Source organism: Etheostoma cragini, chromosome 21, assembly GCF_013103735.1.
Source record: "Etheostoma cragini isolate CJK2018 chromosome 21, CSU_Ecrag_1.0, whole genome shotgun sequence".
Taxonomy (NCBI): domain Eukaryota; kingdom Metazoa; phylum Chordata; class Actinopteri; order Perciformes; family Percidae; genus Etheostoma; species Etheostoma cragini.
The window spans coordinates 7,804,586-7,829,047 of record NC_048427.1 but is presented as its reverse complement, the minus strand read 5'-3'; the positions used below and the strand labels follow the sequence as shown (position 1 = coordinate 7,829,047).

The following is a 24,462-nucleotide window of genomic DNA, read 5'->3' as shown; positions in this document are numbered from 1 at the left end:
CCCCCTTCTCCTCCCCTTCTCTACCTCCAACTCCCCCTTTTTTTTAGAGCGCGTTTTATAATTCAAATGGGGGTGTCTCAGCCAGTACATACAGCATGTTCCGTTCAGAAAGCATGCTCAGGGCTATTTTTAGTCATCTTTGATCCCCAGCAGCCACACAGGAAAAACCATCGATGACAGCAGCCCGTACAGTTAGTATACTATCTGTGCTGATCATTTCTCTACACCTCGCCTGTGTCGGGGTAGAGAAGGGAGGCCTGACTGGTGAACAGCAACACTCCCCGGGTGTTTAAAGTTCACACTGGGCCATATGGTCCCCGCAGTAGGGGGTGTTGGTGGAATTATTCACACGAAGCGCTCTGAATCATCAAGATTCTGGTATCAACCTCCAAGATAAGGGGAATGTCTCAAAGGCTTTGTGCTCTGGCTTCAAATCTCAATCCTCAAGAGAACACCAGAAGCCCCATCCTTGCTTACACGCTCCCAACTTCCCGCTCTCTTCCTCAATGTGTCCCTCTCCCTCTCTCTTTCATGTCCACACACACAAACTTACACTCCCTTTCCCACATCCACACAGTACAGTGTGACAAACAACGCCACCTTCTGCAGCGCAAAGCCAAAAACCTGTGACATTTCAGAGGAAGTAATATGAACTCATCCTCCATGACCAGATTTTGCCCCCGCCGCCTAATCCTTGAGTGCAGCCTAATTAAGTACAAACAGCAGTCCTCGGTTAATGCCAACAAATGGGCTGCTGCGGCTGCTGGATCGGTCGATTATTAAAGGGATGCACATTTGTTGTTTCTACATTCTAATGCAATTACTTACCCATTATGACCATGTAATTGTGCAGCCATTAATTGTGCATCCCGTCTATAATGCAAAAAGGCTCATCGCAGCTGGAGTCAAGTTGTTTTTTGCACTAAGGTACTCAAGGCAGGTTTTTTCAGCAGACCAGGGATTTACCCAAATGGATTGAAGAACGATGGAGATATCGTAATGCTTTTGTGCAAATCAACATTCATCTCTCACTGTAGTGTATTAGAATATGTCAGAGGATGGGAACAAGGCCTTGCTCGCTGTTTGAATCGTGACTCATTTGTGTTCAGTACTTTTTATGCGCTTCATTCTTCGCCATCTATTCCTATCCTGCCCTAATGTTCCACTGATAAGAGTGTCCTATTCATTCCGCGTTCTTCGCCAGTTACTACAAAGAGAGAGAGAGAGAGACTTTACAGGCATTGAATGAAAAGCACATCTATTTCTGAGGGGAACGCAAGCACGGTAGAAGATAATTATTGATTTGAAATAAGAAAAGATAAGACTCAACCTTGAGCAGCCCGGCGATAGCGCGCAGAACAGAATAATTAATGGGCCTGTCTTGAGTCGGGACAAGCGTTCACACTGAGACGAGCGTATTGATTTTAAACAGATAAACTGCGTAACCCTTTGTGAAAGGTTTGACAAACAATTTAATTGGGGGGAAAAACAACAATATTCCTCACCCTTTCCATTTCCCTTTCATCACGTCCCTGAGCTGTTTTTCCTCTGCCTGACCTATGGAAACAATTACTGTGCATCAGGCCTTGTACTGCCTCCAGACTACCAAGTAAGGCTGGTGTAGGATGCACACACTGATTGGGGAATCTAATCAATGGTGGAACCTGTCTCCACTCCAGATGCCTGTGTTGAAACTGGGATTACCAAAGCCTTTTAGCTGTACGGCCCCCTCTCTGCTTCTGTCAGAAAGAGAGTGAAAGATGGATCTGCCTGTTTAAATGTACCTGCCTGCTATAGCTGAAGCAGAGCTAATTTACTGTTCCTGTACAACCCTCCTCCTTCCCAATCCCCAAGGAGAGCAGCAAAGAAGCCCCAGTCCTCTCACTTCTTCTCTCGCCCTCCCCTGATTAGCGATAGGGGCTGTTTGATCATGTTTCCCTGCCTGTCTATGTGATTTGCAAGCTGTTTAAACGTGAACAAGGCAATTAAATAAGGACGAACGCAGGAGAGTGGGTGCCGCGGTGATCATTAGCGATGAATTACCCCTGTGTGCACTCAAACACTTGGGAGGACTTTCAGGCAGACCACTCCCGAGGATCCAGATCCAATCTAGCCATTGATTAACAGAGACTTGTTCTTCCTGTGAAATCACTCGACAGGGATTTTAGGGCACTCATCTGGTTTTATCGAGATAGGCTAACATCAAAGGCGAATGAAGAGGGATTGGGTAAATGGGCTTGCCTTGCCCTCCATGTAAGAGACTTAGAGGAGCAAATCTTGAATTATTGCCTCATGTAAATAATCTACTATGCTCTTTTTTGGGGAGGTGAGAGAGGAACTCATGAGTCACTGGGGCCAGAGAACACTCATAGTACTTTGGAAACTCTCATATTTCCCTTGATGGGAAACAACGGTGGGGGCTCCATCCCCAGGAATGTAAACAACTCAAAGCCTCTGACTTGTGTGATCTGCAACAATTTGAATGTGTTAAGCCAGAGAGATGTAGAGGTATTAGTTTTCAAGGATGGCTCTCATAACCTCTGAATACAAATATTGCATTTAGTAGCCTAATTCCCCTAATTTGATAAAAACTGAATACATAAGTGGATCTATTAGTCTCAAATTGAAAGGTATTAAATTGAGAAACATACCTCAGTGCGTTTGGCTGATAGTGGTGTTTAACCAGAGTGTCCGGGGCAGTCTTTTGGAAAGCATGTATTATATAGCACAGACTGTCCTTACATTAGTGGAATGCATGACATAGTTGGAATTGTTCTTCCATTGAACAACACTGGTGGGTTTTAAAAGCAGAGGTTACTGGCTGAGAACATTTTGTTCAAAACAATTTCTTTTTCTCTGCTCCCTCCCATCCCCTTATGAGCTCAGACTGCAGTAGATGGAAAGGGATTTGCTCTTCCTAAATGGCCGTGGGGGCCGTTTACGGTGTCACTACTATGGGATCACATGATGTTTGAGGGTTTAAAGGTCTCGAGGCAGCTGCTCCTTTTCGGATTGGATTTTCGAGGCGTCCAAGAGCAGGGCCCCATGCTGTCTGCACTGCAAGGTGGAGCAAATACTTCTAGGAAGAAAAAAAAAAAAAAAAAAAAAAAACTAAAATCCTCAGAAGCAGTGTGTCTATTTGAAATGGGTTCTGGAGTCCCTCGGCTGCCTTCATGTTATAAACACCCACAGTGCTCAAATTCTTCCTTTGTCAAGGAGTCATAACAGGTGTCTCAGGAAGGAATTTTTTCGCGGTTAGCATATTTTCCACTTGCATGGAAAGTTTTTTTTTTTTTTTTTTTTTCTTTCTTTATAAGGAGCATTCTGCCCTAGGTAGACCCTTTGCCTCGAGACATGATATGCAGACTTTCTTTGAAGCAGTAAAGGTTACTTTCACACTCGCTGCAATTCGGCCATGCCTTGTTAAACCAGGTTGTGGAAGTATTGGAACACCTCTGGCTGACATGTTGGTAAGCCATGATTCACTTTGCATACACATTACTCCTGTCTGCGGTGAGTACATACGACACGCGTAACACATCTCTAGGTTCAACTTCGAATATCAAGCCCCTTCAAAACCTGCAAACATTTGACCTCAACCAACTATGTTGTTCTACTCCTAAAAAGGGAATGCATCGGCACTCTGTAGCAGACCCTTTACGTAACCAGCACCCCTTGGGATTACACTCAAGCATTTTCCCAACAACCCCTCTTACTCAGTTAATTTAAGGTGAAATACACCAGTGGGAATGGTATGGTGCACCTTGAACTATTTACCATGTCATTGGATTTTTCCCCCCTGTTGTAAATACTGTTACAAATTGAGTCTTCAATTTATAGTTGAGGGAGGGAAAAAAGCCAAGGATCTCCTTGTGTGTATCAACTTGACTGCAGTTGGTTCAATTTCCAAGTTGATATAGCCACCCCCCTGGGAGGCTGTTTGTGTGAACGATGTGAAGAATACACATTATTCATACTCTCATCTCCTCAGATAAAGACTCTATCTCGCAGCATAGCCCAGCTTTGCATTACGTTATGCCTAAGCATTGAAGCTATTGATGTTTGAAATGGCAGTATGATGGGAAAATACAAAAATGATAGAACCGCCTTCAGTATTTCACTGGAGACCCAAGGGTGTTCCTGTGGTTTATGTTTGAAAACTCAGCAATTGTTTACTCCCCACTCCCCAATGTCATGTCTGTTTTCTTGACTCAATGTGTTTTGGTTTGTTACACTCATCTCTTAACTCTTCCGTATGGTTCATACATCAAACATTTATTCAGATGTGGTCTCTTTCGAAAACAAGTTATCCAGCTCTGAGGTTTTTGTACATATGGAAATTATAAAACTTGTTTTTCTAATCGCTCTGAAAACACCACCTATGAAATTTTAAAAAATGCTGTCTATCTGAAAAAGGTTAATCTTTCGTGAAATTAAAGAAATTTATGATAGTTGATTTCATGCATCCCTTTGAGGAAGTATTATATGTTCCCAGAAATAACTTTCACTGCTCATCTTGCTTCAATACTGTATGGCTAACTGCAACCATGTGTCGACAGTGTTCCTCTTTTTTTTTTTATCAAGTTTGCATTTAGACCTTAACTGCCTCTTTTCAACTCCAGCAACATTGGTCATCAAGTATCCCATTTAACAAAATCCAGCATTTACTTCCAGCTTCACCCCCCTTTTTTCTTTTTAAGCATAAAAATGTATGCCACTTTAGTTTTTTACTAGACTGTATTATATTGCAGAGCTGACATGCTGCTATCTTCTTTACAGAGATATATGTAAAAGGAAAATCCCAATATTTTGATGATTTTAAATAGAAATTAAAGTGAGCTGAAATACCTGGGTGCCATGACATCATCTACAATGCACCACTCGCTAAATCCTTTCATCAGCAACCAAACAGAGGAAAATCTGCACTTCGTCTAATGTATGCCGCAGTTTGCGCCATATTGTTTTTGCGGGCAGCCCTTTTTTAAAAATGTATTCTGGGGCAAGTTAACCTTTGGTATCGACACAGCAGGAACCTCGACTAAGGTGGTACCAAAAAGTTCCCGTTACTATCTGCAACCTTTTGCTATTGGACAACCAAAAAGCAGTTGAGTAGAGCTCATGCCATACCATGTGGTGGAAATGACAGAAATAGCAGAACGAGTTGGCTAAAAGTAACTTAGAAATAGTTTGAATGGCTGGATCAGATAAATGGTTGAACTAGTTAGCTAAGTCATGTAATGGTTGAAATGTCTAGCTTGCCGATAGTATATTATAAAATCTTAACTGTCCTATCAAGGATCTTTTAATCAACACAAAATCTTTCATCTCTGGCATGCAAAATGTATTATCTTAACATAATGTTAGAATGTTATTATCCTTTTGCTATTATTTAAGTTGAGCATGTTAACATGCTAACATGCATTTAGCATACTAACGTTAGCATCTAGGCGTGCTAATACTGTATGTGATTAATATTTGTCTAGCATGTTTGCAGGATTTGATGCTAACATTAGTATTTCAGCATGCTTTGTTAGCCTGATCCCATATTACAGTTGAGACTTATGGAATTTGGTTGATGTATCCTGTGTTGTACCTGTGAAAATATGTTCATAGTGATTAAAAAGGTTGATCTTCCGAGTCATTAGGATATATTCTCTGGAGACCACAAATATCTGTTCTAAATTTCATTGTCTATGTTCACAGCTGCTCTTCAACTGTACCTGTGTAATCTCTCTTAATGGATTTTGAATTAACTAATTTGTGGTGTTTATGAAATGCCATTTCTCCTCCTTCCTTCTACACATGTGATGTGTTGATAAACCTGTAGTCTGCTCATTTTACAGCTGGTTGTATATTGTGTTTATACTAAGCCTCTTTCAGCAGGTCTGGTCTAATTCACTTTGCGGTTAATCTTGAGTTTTGTATTTTCTAACAACTCTTGTACTTATTTATTTCAGATTTGAAGAAATTGTCAAGAGGAACAAAGTTGAATATCATGCTGGTGGTTCGACCCAGAACTCTGTGAAAATTGCTCAGGTTAGTTTTCTCTAGCCCTCTGCATTGTGCCTGAGTGTGTTTTGAATATGCATGTAACCTTAGGTTTGTCAGCCTGGGAAAACAGAGAATAGCTGCACAGCATGACGCATACGTTTTCAGTGTTGTCAATTCATCAAACCTGCCGCGCAAAGAGAAAGGCAGGGAGGATTCAAAAATATTTGCAGTGTTATCTAGTTGGCCTAATTTCCTGAGACACAACAAACATCAATTACAGAGAATTACAAGTAGATGCAATTAACATGCCAAAGCAAATTATTTCAAACAAATGCTGATGTTCTCCCTAGCTGTCAGACAGATTTGATTTGATCTAAAAGAAGTTGGTGATCGTCATAATCGGAAATGGCAATCTGAGTTTGTGAAGATTATTCACTGATTCTTTTTTGTTTTTTTTAAGTGACTGCGGTAAGTCTGTGAATTTGACATGCAGTGATTAGATGCTGATAAAGCTTTGGTCTGCTTATAATAAACAAAGACAAAGCACCCAGCTGAAAAATAATTCTCTTCCAAAGAGAAATGAGTGCAGAATTAATTGAGAGGCTGATGAGAACGCTCCGTCTCTTTTTCCTGTGTGTGGGTTTTTTGTTTGTACGTGTCACTATTTTGTGTGTGTGTGTGTGTGTGCGCGTGTGTGTGCGCGTGTGTGTGTGTGTGTGTGTGTGTGTGTGTTTAACACAAGACAGATACACAGAGGGAAAAGAAAGCATGCAGGCCCTCAGGCTGCCACCATCTCCATGCTTTGGAGACATTAAGCATCCTTTAAAGAGAGACACGGAGATGTGCACCTCCATACAAACACACTTTTAATTATCAAGATCAGAAGCATTTACATAAACCTTAATCACTCATAGATATTAACTGCCAATTTGATTTTATTCTTTGGCCAACAACTCCCCCTGTTTTTCAAATGTTGCGTGTGCTGGTGCGCTCACTTTTCCACTTATGACCTTGAAGATTCTAATTGCAACATTTTCCACAGAGATTATTTCCTTGTTATTTGTCATAACACAAGCTAAAGTAATCTATTTAGTTTGGTCTGCCTCAGTTCAGACATACACCTTAACAAGGAATTTTAAAAGTTTTTATTTAAGAAGATACTGAAGGAAGCATCAACGCCTTTGTGAAATCAGATGAAGAAGGAGATCTTTATTGTTGGAGAAAGAGCCGTTATGGCCTCTTTGCCCTGTGAGAAGCGTTCAGTCGACTAAATTGGTCTTATAATGGCATGGCAGACCCAGTCAAATGGTATTCTACTCTGTTTAGTTGGATATTTACCCCCTTCAGAGAGAAGATGTTGAGCTGATTCTGAAATGCTCATGATAACAAGAGTGTTTCGTCCCACACCCAGAAGTCTCAGAAACCGTTTCTGTCAATATATACCTTGAAGCGCTGACTTTTCCACATTCCACTTTCAGGTGATGGTGTTCTTTTATGAAAAATGTATAATGCATAACCGGCTCCCAGATTATCACATTGTAGCACTTGCAATATGTGAAACTTCAAACCCTGCTGTATTGTGGAAGCTAAACCTTCAAACACGAATGATGTGCACTGCAGCACTGAATCCACATCAAAGGGCCCAGTGACTAAATGAGATGCTCAATCCGGGGCAGGTTTGCTCAGGAGCACCACAACCGCTGCTGGAGGAGAGAGAGGTGTTCAGAGGCTTTGCACAGGAATCGCTGCACATGCTGGGAAAACCCAGGGTGTGGGAGGATCAATGCCTTTGCCAGTAGAACTCCTACTTTCCTCCAAAACCTAACCGCTTCATCGGAGGCTGTAATAGGTTAAATACTGCCGCTTCATCTGAGTTAGGATTTCTGCACTATCAAGGAGAACCTAAACCTCGGCTTTAAGAAGATGCAGAATCAATGGTAATTGGATTTAGTCAAATGAGAATTGACCAAGCTGAAGCTTAGACGGATAAGTAGTGTTTCCCTTCAACCACCGCCTCTGCCCCACTCTTTGGTCAAAATCATCTGTTGCAGTGTTTGCTAGTCGTTAATTGGATGCACTCTGTGCTATCTTTAACACTTTGGGTGCATTTTTATGGCTCTTGTCACCACTTATCCATATTCAAAGCAAACAAGACGTCCCAAGTTAGACATGTCAACACATTTGTACTTTCTTATGTGCACCAGTGCTCCTAGATAAGCCTTTGATTTAGTTGGATCATGTCAGTGAAGTTGGAAGCCTGTATGCAGTGCTGTCTGGCTCTGATTCCGAAGAAGAAATGCAATCACAGAAGTGGGTTGGAGGTTGTTACCTTTGCCCATGCTCTAACAAACAAAATGCCCTGAAGGTGCAGCCGACATAAAGGCTCACCTACTGGATGTTGCAGGGCTGTAAGGTAACAAAAACCAGCCCAGCGTTGCTTGCTCACGTACAGTCTTACACATCAAAGGGCTTCTCCTCCGATAGGGCACGGCGGGAAACAACAATCATATTTTTTAAAGTCATTTACAAAGTTGAAGTAAGGGAAATTGTGGCCCTTTCTGAGCATGTGTTTCAGAATTTGGTACCAGCGCGCACGCATGGTGTTTATCACAGGTGACAGAAGCGGTGGGGCGAGTCAGTTGACTGGAGGGCTGTATCAAAAAGCACAGTCAATTCATTTAGACAGAACATCAAAGTCCTCCCAACAGCTCCTTAGGGCCAAGAGATTGAAGTCTGAGCAGAGACAGGCTCAAAGGGAGTTATTGCTGCTGCCAGGGAAGTAGATCCTACTCTGAGTGCCTCGTGTAAACCGTGCATTCTCATTATGGTCCTCACAAATCAACAGCTTTGACATATTTTATTTCTTTGCACTGTAAGCAGGCTTTGTACCCATTCACCAAAGGGACAAATTGCTATGTCTAAGTACGCTAGCTGTGAACGCGTCACAAAACGTTAGGATTAGGTATTTTCCCTTTTCTTTATTTAGATTGTGTGCTTTGTTTGCAGTCTAGATCATCAATTTACTGTGATGTCTTAATTAATGTTCAGAAAGTAAAGTCTTTTGTAAAATCTGCTGTGTCTGTTTTGGTTATGATGCCTGTTTAACATTTCCTCAGACTTGGTCAATCGTGGACGGGGTGAATGGGGCCCAGGCTTGGATGTTGGCTCTGCGCTCTTAATTGGAAACGCATGTGCACCTCGCTGTCAAAAGTTGTATATAAGAAAAAACAGAACGATCCCACAGCACTACTTGACTTCGAAAGAGGTCCTCACCAGCTCATATTTTGTAGGGGGATACTTAAACTGGGTTTGATGTCTCATTGAAGGCATTGACTTACTTCTTGGGGTGAAAATATTCCATGACCTAATGTTTGGCTTTTACAGCTCGTTTTGTTAAATAAATAAAGAAAAGCAATGTGCCTCTATTTGAATGGGCTAAATGAAGAAATGCCTACGTCTGGTTCCACTTAGAGAACTGAGGACAGTTAAGCAGAAAGAGTGGAGCTTTTGTGTTCAAGCTATGTGACTGAACTTTCAGGAGGATGTGCTTATACACTAAAAGAGGGCATTCACAATTTTACTGTTGCTGTCTGCTATTACTTACATTCTTACATTCTGTGGTGGTTCATTATTTAGCTTATGGGATAAAAGCTTTTGGTTTTTGATCACATTGAGTGAGCTTTAGTTGCATGGATCTTGGCGCAGCTGTGGCGAAATGAGCACGCTAATGACCGATTAAAACCTGAACCCTGGTGGGCCTTTGAGTTTTTCCGCCGCAGAAATCAACCTTCTCAAGTATGTGCCTGTTGTTAAAGCAAAAGCCTCTTGTTTGTTTTAAGACAGGTTAATTGCAGAACCACTGTTAGCACCCGCTCTGAGCCGTTTTATGGCACCGGGGTCTTGCCGCTTCCTTCCTATAACGAAGCAGTGGTAGGTCACAGTCTGTTAAGCTTCTTGTGCAAGATGCATGAAACCAAATGGATTCCCCCCCCCCACCCCCCACCCCCCCCCGCGCTTCTTTCCCATCTCCATTCTAGACATTCCAGGTGTGCAAGTGTGCACTTGAGGGGGCCTGCCATTGTTTTTCTTCGGCACAAGCAGCGGAAGCAAAGAACGCCTCATTCGCTTTGATGAGCGATGTGTTCATGCGTGGGCTTCAATGTCACCCGCCATGAGGCAGCTGTGAAGTCGCAGCTCACGTCTGTGGTGCCATTTACTCAATGATGAAGTGGGGAGATCTCTGTTGGTTGCACATCCACCTCCCCCCTTTACACAGACATGTACCTACACACATGTCTAAGCGTGTGTTCCCCCCCACCTCAACTGTATTGTGACTGTATGTCACAGCTAATACCAGCATGCATTAAATCTCAAGCTCTGTGATCACAATGATAAAGGTTGACTGGGCGATTATGCAAGGCTTTGTCATCAGAGGGATTTGTTAACAGCTGATAGCCCTGCCGCCCGGCGCCGTCTTTCTTCTGTTTCCTCGAATTTGACTTTCACATGGAAATAATTTGTGTGATTTCATTTTCCTCTCAGATGCACAAGATTTGTGTTGCCTCTGTGAGAAATGGCACAGATTGCTGTATAGGTGACATATTACTGTCCCTGTTGAAGTTAATTTGCCGTCAAATTTGCGACTTCATTTAAGCTGCCAAAGGGAAGACATGGGGAGTAGATTGTAACTCATAAGTATGCATTGGAAAGAGTGTTGATTAACATTGAGGGCTCAGGAGACAGACTCACTCAATGTGTATCATCTGGCCTCGGAGGCTGGCAGTGGAATTGAATGTGATATCTTGCATAACGTGCCCTTGCTTTAAGTCCTTGGTTCCAGGCTCAGGAAGAAAGGCAGCACCATTGGCTTGCTTGCTTTCTGCTTGGCTGTTGTACAGTTACCCGGGCTCGAGGCGAGCTCTGAGTGATATCTAAAAAGACTTGTGAAACAGTCTACAGATCTGGCAGCATTCAAATGTCAAATTACCAAATTATATTTTCCACAGGACACTTGGTTCGTCTGCCACGTTGCTGTATTCTGCAGTTAAAAGCACCCACTTGAATGTTTGGTGCACAGGCAATGAGAAGAATCTGCTCATATGATATGGTCTAAGAGACTTTCAGACTGGAAACATTGGTTCATTAAACAAACTGTGGTGTGATTTATCTGTTGACACAGGTCAAGTAACTAAATGAAAGGATGAAAGTGCATTTCACACAACTGTTCTTCTGTTTCACATGATTATTGAACAATGCCCATCTCTCATATTTCCCTGCAGAATGGCTGTGGCAGTAGCATTTATTTGGCACATTCTCAGCATGCTCCTACTCTTGCTGTTGAAGTGTTGCATAGCAACTGAGAAAAACAGCTTTAAATATTTTGGTTGAAAAGGTTTTAAGAAAATAAAGAACAGCCTGCAATTACTGTTCATTTCTCCCGAGTTCATAAGTTTAAGGAGCTGTAGTATTGGGCCAAGTAATAAATAGAATACCAAATTAGGCTTTGTGTTTGCTTGGAAAAACTGAGAAACATTATGTCTGGAATATTGCATCCCCTTGTGCCAATTCAGCTATTCATCTATAGGTATTTTGTTTATCGAGTAAATGCTGGCAGCTGTCTGCACCTTCACTAATTTACAAGTGTTTTGAAACAAAGCTCACAGTAGTTTTCAGAGTGCAGCTCGGCTCCATTTCAAGCCAACTGAGTATATCTGTGACAGGATGGAAAATGTGTAGGTGAGTGCAAATTTGAAGTGATGTGCCTCAGGAAAACGGATGGGGATGGATCGACTGGGATGGGGGCGCATGTGGAGAGAGAGAAGGCTGGATGACGCACAGCAGGTGACAGACAGACACTAATAGTAATGGCTCTTATCAGTGCTTCGCTCGCTCCCTCTTTTCACATGGGCTCTGACATCCTCCTCCTACTCCACCCCCTCCATCTAGCAGGGGGTGCTGGGAGCTCGCTGGGTTGTGCAGCCCGCTCAGACGGAAAGAGCCTGCCAAACACCGGTCCCCTCACATATAAATTGCATCATTAACATTGCCTAGATTATTCCAAGCTCTCCCACAGGGTCTATGGCAGCACCGGCTCAACTTAACTATTTGACTCACTGAAGACATTCAGGTTTCCTGAGTGAGCTGTGCTCAGATATGTGGTGAAATGCACCAGTTCTATTCTCTCTTAAGGTTTTAAACAAATCCAGAAGAAGTAAAATATATAAAAAGCATCATTTAATTCAAACTTTAGTGGAGTGATGCACACCAATTGAAGACCGGTTACTATAATCTATTACCAAATTAAATTGATATATATTCTATCAGACAAGTCTCATCACATGTGTACACACTTTTATAACCAACTGTTAGCTTTTTAATTACCACATATGTTCTGTATTACAACACTGTGTGAAATAACTGTTAGCTTTTTAATTACCACATATGTTCTGTATTACAACACTGTGTGAAATAACTAAATAATACAATGTGTTCATTTAATCTATGGATTATTGATTGATTTGAACATTTAATTTCGGCCATACTTTGAAATGGAACTATCCATTTCCTAATAAAAATAAGAATATATTTTAATTGATCATTACAAGGAACTGTGTTCCACTGTTACGTATTACACCAGACAAAATTCTTAGTATGTTTAAAACAAAAACGCATGTTAGTTTTTAAATAGATTTATCCGTGAATTTGGATAACTGTATTTTGTAAAACAAGATGTGATGCCGTTATTGTCATTAAAAAGTAATTAAAGTAATGTGCCAAACAAAAATCACCAGCTCCAGCTTCTTAAATGTGACGTTTTGCAGTTTTTTTGCATTTCATAGGATTGTAAACAATAAGTTTTAGACTAAAGAAAAGAATAATTCAACTGAATTCATATAATACAATGTGTTAGTTAAAGTTCTAATAGGAATCCAGTGAAGGTCAATAAATCACAATGTTGAATAACTGGCCAACTCTAGTTAAGCTATAACATCAAGAACTTTAACACCAACATCCACTTTACCCTGTACTACTAATTGTCCCTTCTTTAAATTACATAAGACAATCTGTGATCTTTTGCACCTCAGAAGGAGGCTCTTAAGCAGAATTGACATCTGCAGTGGGGCTGGATGGAGCTTTCTCCTCAGATCACTAGGAAATTAACTCTATAATTACTAGCCAAGGTCAGGGTTAAGCTCTGAGTTAAAGGTTGGAGCAGCAAACATTTCATATGATCCTCTTACTCTATTATCCTTTCTCACTGCTACAAGGTTTTACCTCATGGGAAGAATACATTACATAAAGCCCCTTGGCAATTACTCCTCAATGAATATCCTCATGGTGTATAGTCCATATGATTAATCTGGAATCCCCTCTGCCCCTGTCCAACCGCAGGCCTGGCTCTGCTTACCATGCAAGTTTCATTTACACCTGAACAAATTGCGCCTTTAGACAAAAAGTGCCAACCTTTTACTTTTACTGGCTGCTTGGGAGAAGGAAAAAAACAAGAGAGGTAGAGCACAACCTCCTGCAGTAAAAACAGATATTCCAACCAGAGGAGGGGAGGGAGGGTCAGAGTGGTTGGTGGTGGGGAGTTTTTGGGATGGGTGGGGGACGCTTAATAGTGTTGAATAAAGGAACATTTATTTTTGTGCTTCGGCCTGTAACAGCCTCAGGAAATAGCTCAGTCTCTTGATCGGGAGCAAATCCTATTAACTTACAGTGCTCTCACTCAGGGTAATGGGCTCCACCTTGAGACTTGGGAGAGCACTTTTCCCTCTGACACATTGATACGGGTGTCTGGAGGGCTTTGCGTTGGGTAGTCTAACACTTGGGCAGAGACTAATCAAGTCAAACAATCTACTGGGCTGGAGCAACACGGAGTAAGGATGTTGATATCCAGCGAGTTCATTCAACAGGCCCCTTCACACGTTCCTAACCCAATACCAAAGGATCAGTGCACGGGATCAGTTCAAGATCAGGTTATTCAAACCCCTGAGAATTGTAAAGCGATCCCTGGGCAGCTTTTGCTTTCTCAGGACTGATCAGAGCTGTCGGCTCTGTTATATACTGCAAGGGCCAAAGGGAACTCCTAGGGTCTCCAATTTTTTTCTGTCCAGCAAAAGATGTGTGTCTGATGTGTTTGCACTGTATGTGTGTGTTTGTGGGAGAAGGAGAAACTCAATTTACAGCATGTGGGTAACCACCAACTCAAAGCCAATTGGTAGAGAAACTCCAATATCTTTTAGTGAAAACATAGAGCACCTCTAGTTTATTATTTTCTGTCAGGAATCTGATGTTTAAAAAATGGGCGTAGTAAGTTTAAAGCTGCCCCATACTGTTATCAGCCCGCAGGGAGAACCTTTGGAGAAATGGGAGCTCTCTATCAAAGCATAAATACTCCAATTAAGAGACTCCACCGGATTGAAAATTGCCTTTGTGGGCAGCGGCATACTTCTCTTCTCTGCTAAAAAGCAGCAACTTGCATCACAAAGTTTTTTTTTTTTTGCATATTGGCACCCTTTGAAATCCTCTAATGCCTCATTTAAATGTGTCCTAAACATGACATGTTTGATACTATGTAACTCCACTGATGGATCACCTCAGTCTGGACCCACTCATAAATCCACGTTCAATGGCATGTTCCTCTCCTTTCACCATTACCCCTTGTGCCTGCTGTCATCCGGCTGTCGTATGTCTGCAGAGTTACACTATGCACCTGTCAGATACAATTTATGGCAAGCAATTTGTTTTGTACCATCGGAGTTGCAGTTTCTTGAGAACTTATTTTCTTGTATTTGTTGCCCATTAGACATGGAAGCATCTTATTCTATTAGTGTCTGAGAGTGAACATTGAATTGTAATTTGTTTTGTGTTCAGATAGGTTGCAAGATTTTTTATATATATATATATATATATATATATATATATATATATAGAGAGAGAGAGATAAAAAGTTCAAAACATAGAGACAAGGCTGTTGTTTTTGCTTAGTTCCTGAATCGTTAACATTTTGGAGGTACGTAGTCTTCTTTGGACAGGAACATTAGATGACTTGCGATGAGCTGTCACCAGCTTTGTTTGATACAATTAAAAGGAAATGAAATCACAGCAATTAGTTATTTGTTCTGTCTCATTGTTGCATGACTGCGCCGCCGCTGCTGCTTGTGCTCTCAGCTAGGATTATCACCCCTAAGAGGGGAAAGCATTACAAAATGACAGCCTCTCATGTCGAACAAGTCAAGCTGATTTAGTGAATATTGAAGAGGTTCCCACCACATGTTCTCTTGCATGTTAAGGGAGCAGCGTTAACCTTGTTTTGATTTGCATCTCCTTTGCAATTAAGATAATATGTCGTAATTACAATTTTAATGTACCGCTGTGAGATTTTTGATAATTATACAGAATTCTCTGCGGTGATTTTCTCTTGCTTGCTTGTCTTGACAGATGAATTCATGGCTGATTAGATCACTGCTCTAATCAGATTTGGGCTACATTGTATGATATCTTCCCACATGCCTCTGTAAAGCGTTACTCAGTGTAACTGTGAAAGTGTTATTTTGACAACACATATGTTCGATACACAAATTGTACTTTCACAAGCAGCAGGTTGCTCCATAACAACCAGCAGAAAGCTGGGGTGGAACTTCAGTCTGCCAGACCCATATAATTAAGCATAAAGGCTGGTTAGTTGAATACAGGGTAGAAGTGAAGTCTTGTGCTGTGTCTGAAATCACCCACTCCTCTACTCATGCAGTGTTCTTTACATAATACACTCAGCGGTTTGCTCCTATTGTGAACAGTACATTTGGGACATCACTGACAGGTGCGGTGTCGCATCACATCATGCCATGGCTCTCTGTTGTATAATGTTTTTTGGCTAAAAACGTTACATTTGATTCCATTTCAAATTTGGACACAAATAAAAGTAACTCAACTAAAATGGCAGAAAGTAAAAAAGTCTTGGTCTAAGCCGCTAATAGGTGATAAATTGACCTTTAAGCCAATGTAAGGGTGGAGATTTAGGAATTGAAATTGCAGTGAGACAGCTCATTACTGCTCACAGGTTAAAATGCTAATGTTACCCTCTTAGCCTAAATTTTAGCATGTAATATACAGTACATGCTGTACATCTGGGCTGTGTATCATATTGCTATTACTAACATTTCAGTTGTTTATCAAGTACAGATACCAAACCATTGCAAGGAGTTGTTAACTTTTCATAATCCTATAAATTGAATGTTTAGCGGTTTCAGCTGTTAACCGTTAACCGTTTTACCTGTAACTTGTCATGATACATTATACAGTAGTATTAGTGATGTTATTAATGTTAGAATTATAAAAGTAGCTTATTTCATAAATTGAATAAGTTAGATGGCACTGACACTGCTAGTAAGACAAATGTGACCCCACAAAACAATCAACATTTATGAAAAGTGGTTGATAAGTGATTGTTTTGTATTTAGTAACTCTAACGTGAGTATAATGAATGAATGTCTGATTTAATTGGTGTTTTTCAAGTAGGCCAAACTGGCATTTTAAAATGTATGTGAAGCAGATTACTCTATAACCAGGATAATTCTACTTAATGCATATTTCATCAGTATGCTCATCCTCGATACATTAGCTATGGTTGTTTGTTGTGTGTCTGCCTGTGTTTTCACAGTGCCGTTTCCTAGCTGCTTGTTTTATTCAGCACTAGACAGCGGCCAATATTCCCCTTGGCTTTTTCACTACAACTGTACAAACCAGTCAATATTGGCAGGAGAATATTTTCCTGCCCCAAGTTGCCACAGTATCAATACTGGAGGATGGTAACAGGGGCCAGGGTAAATGAACAGAGATCTGCAAAGAAAAACTAAACCTGAGACCTCTTTGTGGTGCGAAATTGGCCACCACAAAAGAATTAATGATGGATCCTTCCAGCATAATTGTCTAATTATGCCGGGCAGATGGGGCACTGCTTTAACTAGGACACATTGTGCTACCTCTCCAGACTCTTCACAACAAAAGGCAAACCAGTGTGACTGCCTCTTCAGCAGTGAGTGGGAGGGAGAGTGAAAGAAAGAAAATGGAGAGAGAATAGAAGAGAGGAGGGTGAGGGAAAAAAAAATGGGTCTGTCACCAAGCCATTCCTCTACTCGATATGTTACCACAGAAACAAATGTATGGTGTAAACACTGCGTGGATCGCAGCTCCTGGGAGGTGAATCACTGCAGTGTAATGAGGTTGGTTTACATGCTGCTTCTCAGCTTCCCTCCCAGGCTAACTCAATACCTAAACCCTCTAATTAAAGAGAATTGGTCACTCGATAATTGATCACATCGGTTGCCTCAACATACGCCTTCACTGTAAGGCTCCATGATACTGTTTAAAAGAGCGGTCTGCCTGCTTTGTCTCCCGGGAAGGAAGAGAGAAGGGAAGTGCTAGAAGGGAGGGGTAGGAAGGGATGAAACAAAGGTAAACATGTAAAGAAATTAAATCTCCATTCTTGAAAGCTGCTGTCAAAGTAGCAGTGGGACTAGCAGTAGAATATCACATATCAGTCTCAAGGGTCTTTCAGGCTCTTCAGCTGTACGTGGCAGGCGGTGGGAATACTGCCAGTCTTTGGAAGCATTACTTTCTGCATCAAAAAGTTATTAAAGGGACATTACATTATGTATGACTTGTATTCACCTCTATCTAAAACCACAGGAATTACAACAGCACTGAAGAGACTCTGGGCCCTATTTTGAATCTAAGCGCACAGCGTAAAAAACATCGGGCGCAGGTGCGTTTCGGGCATGTACGAATCCACTTTTGCTAGTTTAAGGGCGGATAAAAGGGTCCGTGCGCCAGGCGATGGTTCAAAAGGGTTGGACTTAGTTTCTTAATTAATCTTATGTGTGTTTTGGGCGTAACATACAATAAATCAATCAGTGTCATCTCCCATTCCCTTCAAAAGCCAGGTGCGTTTGTACCTTGGCGCATCGCGATAATGATGGTGGATTTGCTAAGCAGGAAGGAGAGATTTTCAGGAGAAGAAACTGATCTGCTTGTGCTTGAATTGAAAGCGCAAACAGATCATATCATTTTACTTAGGCGCTGTTAAAATGTCCGTTGATGCATTGACTTGTATTATTTTCTGTTGAAGCATTTCTTAATATACTAACTTTCTAAACAGTCAATGAAAATGTCTATATTGTACATATTGTATGTAGTATAAAATTAGGACAAAACATCTGGAGCTGCTCTTTGGAGCCTGTATTGTAACCATTAGAAGCACTTTCTGACTGGAGGGATTTTTGCAGTTCCTAGAACATAACAATCCTAGAACCCTTTTTTCTTGTATTCCAACTGGACCAATTTGGGAATTTTTAAGTTTTTCTGACTCCTGTAACTCTTTCAGCTCCTACTTCAGGGCTGGGTCTTTTCACTGTTCCCTTTTTTGCATAGGAACCTAAGTCAATGAAAGTCGGGTTTCCGTTACAGACAGACCAACAATGGGACAATTTTAACAATTTTTGCCACCTTATTCATCACTGGATTAACTTCTGAGCATGTTTTAGGTGAGAAATTAACTTTTTAGATTTTGAATATAGGTAGTGCTGCAAAAATCGTTGCCAAATTGATATTTTGCTTCAAAGTTTTTGGCGTTGAGAAGGTCCATAAAGTGATGCGACACCCAGCCGCCGCCTGTCCGGGCCGCTAGCTCGTCACTCGGCCAGTCATGCTCGGAGACCCTGCTGTAAGCTGGAGGTCTCTCAGACCCGTCTCGTAAATACGAGGCTTTTATTTTGCCGTTGACTGTTTGGTTAAATATCACAACATATCACACACAGATCAACGGGAATCTGTGGTTAACTGTCTTTTCGGAGTTAAACTCCACAAGGTTGCCGGCCGTTATACACACACACACACACACACACACACACACACACACACACACACACACACACACACACACACACACACACACACACACACACACACATGCACACACAAATCCACCCACACACCGCCTGCTTGATTTCTTATTTATTTAGTTCATACTTTTTTTTGGGTTTCTGATTCTTCTGACACTATAAAGACCGATTCTGTGCTTGCGTCACTCCCTTACCCCTCCTACCACTTCCTATGGCCAGTGCGAATGCAAATTGCAAAACCGGTTTTGGGGAGAGTAGTTAGTAGAACTGTTTAGAAGTGGACTATTCCTATAACATGGTTCCTGTAACCATCTGGTCGGCTTTTGCGTAACAACAGTGCAGGTGTATGCATAGTTTTTCTTTGCTTGGTTTCCCCCACCAAGCTCCTCTTTTCCGTTTGTGTCTAGTCAGAAGGATATTATTGACCTGTGTTATCTTCACCACTGAGGTCCATCACTGTGTTTTGAAGCAGGCAGACAAGAAGTGACAGGACTGACTATTGAGCATCTTTAGGACCTCTGACATATAGATTTCCTCTGACTCCCTGTGGTGTGTGGTAATTGCAGAGTTTCAAAAATTGATTTATGGAAAGTAAATGTATCATCAAGACTGGGGCTGGTTTGGTGGGGGGGTTGACAGTGAGCAGACAGAAGAAGGAACAGGGCTGTTGGAAAAACATAACAAACTGTAGCATGTATCTGGGTCTGGAGTAAATACCCAGAGTACACCTGCAGAGCAAACAAGCAGGTTATTATAGACGGACCTGAGCAGGTGTGGTGGGGTCAAGGAAGATGTACGACTGCAGTCAGTCTGTTGAGCTAATTTCTCCTGAAAGGTTTTTGCTGCTTCTGTTTGCTTGCCTTTACTTGTTCATTAGCACACCAGTGCAGTATCGTGCCGCTTAACTGTATCAAAATTATTGAATTAGTAATTTAAAATTACATAAGAATTACTCCCATTAAGAAATAACATCAATCATTTGTTCTCTTTTTTGTGTATGTCATTATTACCTATATTTCATAAGGCCTACTAGGTATAGAAGTGTGTAAAGGCTATAATTCAGGCTTTTTCATTTAAATGCCTTTTTGAGTCGAGTCACCACAATAATTAGATCTATTCTATAAGTTACCTATCATTTGTATTTATGAGCTATACAGCAACCTAGCCCTGACCTCAGACAAATAATTATAGTTTTCCTTGGCCTGACGTTTTGGTACAGAATGATCTGATCAGTCTGTCATGTCTACAATGGCAGCAACCCATTTGGCAATTCACCAAAGAGAAACATATTATTACAAAGTGGGTGTAACTTCCTTGTGCCAATCACAAAGTGCTGGTTTGGCATTTCTGAATTCCTGTGGCTGGCAGCTGTTAGCGATTTCTCTGACAACCTCTTAAAGAAGCCTGTGCTGGGGCTTTCCCATCATTAACAATTACATAAAAAAAATCTTCTCCTTGCATGCACACTCACATACAGTAACTTTACACATGAGAGATTCAAGAAAAATAGAAGACCCTGTACATCGTGTGAAATAAAGAGATGCAAGAGGGCTTCAGGTAGTACTGTGTATTGTTAAATGAGGCAGACAAAATGTTAGAAATACTCTTAAATAAAATAGAGTCCATTGCAACAGCACAAACTACACCATAAAGTTGAATCAACACCTCTCTGAAATAGTGTTAACAACTAAAAATGACAAAACACTTGCTCTCCCACGGCTGCATAATCCTCTAACTTCCGAAATATTAGTTATTACAATTCAATTTATACATGTTTAAAAATGTGGTATTTTATCTGAATCAGCACCAATATATAGATTGTGAGAAAATAGCCAACACTTTCTATCTTGGATTATTTAAGGATAAACCAGCTGATGTTCTGTGTTTTTATATTGTTTTTTATACTGTTATTCAATACAAAAAAACATAGAATAACATCAGCTTATCCTTTTTAAGAAGTACATTAACACATTCCTGGAAATGCACCAAACATTGATAACTTTTTCCCTGGCTCATCGGCCAACTTTTCACCAAATTTCATACTTAAGTGTATAAAGGCATAAGAACAAGCAACGCTTGTTAGCGTCCTGCTTATTTAGTCTTTCTGCAGAGGTTAGGGAGTGAAGTTAAGTTATTGAAATTGGTGGCCTTTTGCACTCATTGGTTTTCATTTCAAGGGTGTGAGAGAGACACAGCACTTCCCCCTGTCTCCGAGCAGATCCTTTGTGCTGTGTTATTGTAGTGGTGGCCTTGGTTCTTCTCTAAAAGCCTTCTTTCAGTGCAGATTCTTACAGGCAGGCAGCCTTGTAGTGTTGGCTAAAAAAACTCCTTGAATCTGCTTTTGCTAAAGCCAATAGGGCAGAAGGGTGCAGGTGCTGCACTAAAATTGGTTTGGTTTTTGCGTAAAAAGTAAAGTGTCTCTCTCTTAACAGTCTCTGTAACAAGAATCAGCTCCTTCTGCTACAGTTTGGGGTTATAGTTTCACTGGAATTAAAGTCTGTTTATAATGTGCGAAGCAAATGTACAGTACGAATTGGATTCTGATACTAGACTGTATATATTTGGGTTATGAAGATTGCTCAGATGGGGATATGTGGCCATTCCAGTAAATATTCAGTGTGGGATAGGAGTTAGATGAATCAGTGTTGGCCCACGATCACTTTTGAAAGATTATTATGAGACTGTGATTTCAAGGAGAAAATGAACTGAATGAGATCAAATTCATTTTTTTGGCAGAAGGAGAGGCTTGTTGGCACACAGAACAATATCTAAATAGAAATCACATTTTTCACTCAAGTTAGATTTAACTGGAGTGCATTGTCCTCTTTTCTGGCTCAGGAACATTGCCGTCTAGAATGTGAAAGTTGCAGACGCAGAGTTTCGGTATATTAACATTATTGGCAAGCAGGGTGTTATATCTGGCAAGGAAAATCCATTTTGAGAGAGTTTGGAAATACTGTATATGTAAAGAGCATCTACCACAGACCTCAGTTTCTTCTCTTAACCTGCAAAGCGTTAAATAGGTCAGTAATATTTCCCTTCTTTTTCGGTGGTGTTTGCAAAACGCACAGGATACAGGACCAAATCATTAGTGTGGAAGGAATCCAGAGAATTAATGGTAACCAGGCAGAGTCGAATGACATTGTTATTGCAGCCGTTCCCGGGAAAGTGAGGGGAGCTGAAAATTTATATTTGATTTATAGCGGGGTTTGAATTTATGTTCCAACTTTCAATAGGAAAGTAAGTGAGCTTTGCCTGGCTTCTCACAAGAGAGGGCCCCACAGCATCTGGTGCTGGAAACATCTCTGTATCAAACGGAGATCCTTCTAATTTCTCTTTGCACTGCTTAACCACCAAGAATTGACACCTGTAGGGGATATAGTATTACTATGATTATTGGACTGAATTCAAGTCTGAGCCTTGAGCAACTTTGAGATGAGTGAAAAACAGCTCTTTGAAGGAAACGTCAAGCAACAGTTTACTAGACACACTTTATTTTTGTTGTGTCCTAGCTGATTACCTAAAATCCACTTCTACTCTATTCATGATTGTAAAGATGGAGCCAAGTCATTATTTACCTTGGTTTAGTATGTACTAAATGCTATTTGATAGCTTGAGTGACTGCTCAGCATTGCAAGAGGTATGGCAGTGATATAAAGATCTTAGATTTACTCTGCTCAAGTGCTTTATTTATTGGGAGTTCTTTTTGCAGCAGTTCGTCGTCGAGAGCAGAAATATACAGCTCACTGTCACTGTGAGTGTGCTTTGAATCCCTGAAACATGGTATCTTCACATTATTATCTGCTTAAAGTGATGAAACGAATACCATTCTTTATGGTTTGGTAATAACTGCCTTATTTTTCATAGGGACGCAAAGTATTATTTATCTCTGGCAGTGTTCATAAGGATTAATGATGCATAACTCTGTCAGAGTTGTCTGGCACACAGCACCAGCCGAAGGAATCTGGAAGGTTATCAGAGCAATAAATCCCAAGTTTTCTGCCGTTGTTTGTCACAATGCACTGCAGCAGCCAGTAGTTATGATGGTTCTAGCTTGTTAACCCCCCCCCTCCCCCCGTAAGCCATCAGAAAATAACACAACTTGTTTAAGCGGCCAATTGATAAGGTGGAATTTGATTGCACAACCTAAAAGTTAAAAGCATGCACCTGTACTTACATCTCCTTATTACGTTAACTCTGTCTGCTTCCAGCTGGATGACGGGGTGTAGATAAGTAGCGCGCTGCAGACTCTCTACACCTCTGATGTTCGTTCTTGGCAATGAGAGCACAAGCACAGTCTGCTCAGTCTTGCATTTTAACTGTTTTGTCAATTGCCGTCATCCGATTCTGTTATGTCTATAAACTGAAAATTAAATTAGGTGTGCAGACTGTTAACACAAGTTCAATCTATACCCGCCCAGCAGCAGTGTTTCTTTCATCATGGCTTATTTTCTCTGTTTAATTTATTGAATAAATTGCCCCTTTAACTTGCCAAGCAAGAGGAAGCCATCCATGTATTGTCCATGGCAGAGAGCGAGATTATGTCTATAAGTGCAATGATGGGGCCTTTACTATGGCGTGCTCACTGACTGAATGGCATCCTTCTCAAGGTCAGGCCAGAGCTAAGAGCTATTTTCTGCTTACCTGTGCAGCCAGCCGGCCACAGAATCTGCACCCAAACTGCCTTTACACCAGCGAGCTTAGTAAGCGGAGAAGCTCATCACTGATATTTCCAGCTGGTAATATGAAGAGAAACCTCTTTGCCTGCAGAAAAGGACACAAAGGCATGAGTAATATGATAAAAGGGATCTTGCTACAGTGCGTAAAGACATTAGGATTGTTGTTTTTCGATCTCCGCCAAGGGCCTAATCATATCCTCCCATTGTGTCCCTGTCAAAGTGAACCAGTGTGTTAAATGTAAATCTGTCTGCGGCAAACATTCAGACAGGGTCAGAGGTCAAACTGGGAGCACAGCTGTTTTGTCTGCCCATTTTGATGAATGCAAAGTGCATGCTGATGCTAGCCTAGGTTCCTCAAAAACGCATGCATCCAGCTGAAATAATGCAACATGATCACCATTGACGGAATTTGTGGCAGTGTCTTTTTAAGCTGCTTATGTTCAGCAACCTATTTTATATATGTCCAAAATGCTGCAAAACAATATATAAGTATCAGTAGCCTGTCGATGGATATAGCGGGAGATTAAGGTTAATAATGTCTGGGCTGGATAGTCTTTGTTGAATAATCTTGATTTATCATTTCGCTGATGGAAAATTGTCAGAAAAATGCAGCCATAACACTCATTAGAGCCCACTTCCTCCCAGCTGCTAATGTTTTGAAGTGAATTTTACGCACCGCCACATTGAATTTAGCAGGGCTTGACCTGTGCTAAGCCCTCAACCGCGGCTGTCATTTGGCGTATGTTTAAAAAAAAAAAATCTCTTCTGTAACATGGATCACCCGCACTGTCACAGTATCCAGGGAGGGGGGGCACTGCCACCTTCGTGAGATCAAAGCACTGTGCAAATATGCCATACTGCATACAGGGGAGTTGTTGGAGGAGGTGGGG

At 41.1% G+C, this 24,462-nt stretch overlaps 1 protein-coding gene across 2 annotated transcripts in view; it reads left to right on the top strand.

Moving 5' to 3' along the window:
- Positions 1–24,462, top strand: part of LOC117937056 (adenosine kinase-like) — a 102,149-nt gene that overhangs the window by 9,603 nt on the left and 68,084 nt on the right. For both annotated transcript variants that reach the window (XM_034860705.1, XM_034860706.1), the window contains exon 4: positions 5,958–6,036. In XM_034860705.1, the coding sequence (XP_034716596.1) occupies positions 5,958–6,036 (79 nt within the window). The remainder of the gene's footprint in view (positions 1–5,957; positions 6,037–24,462) is intronic.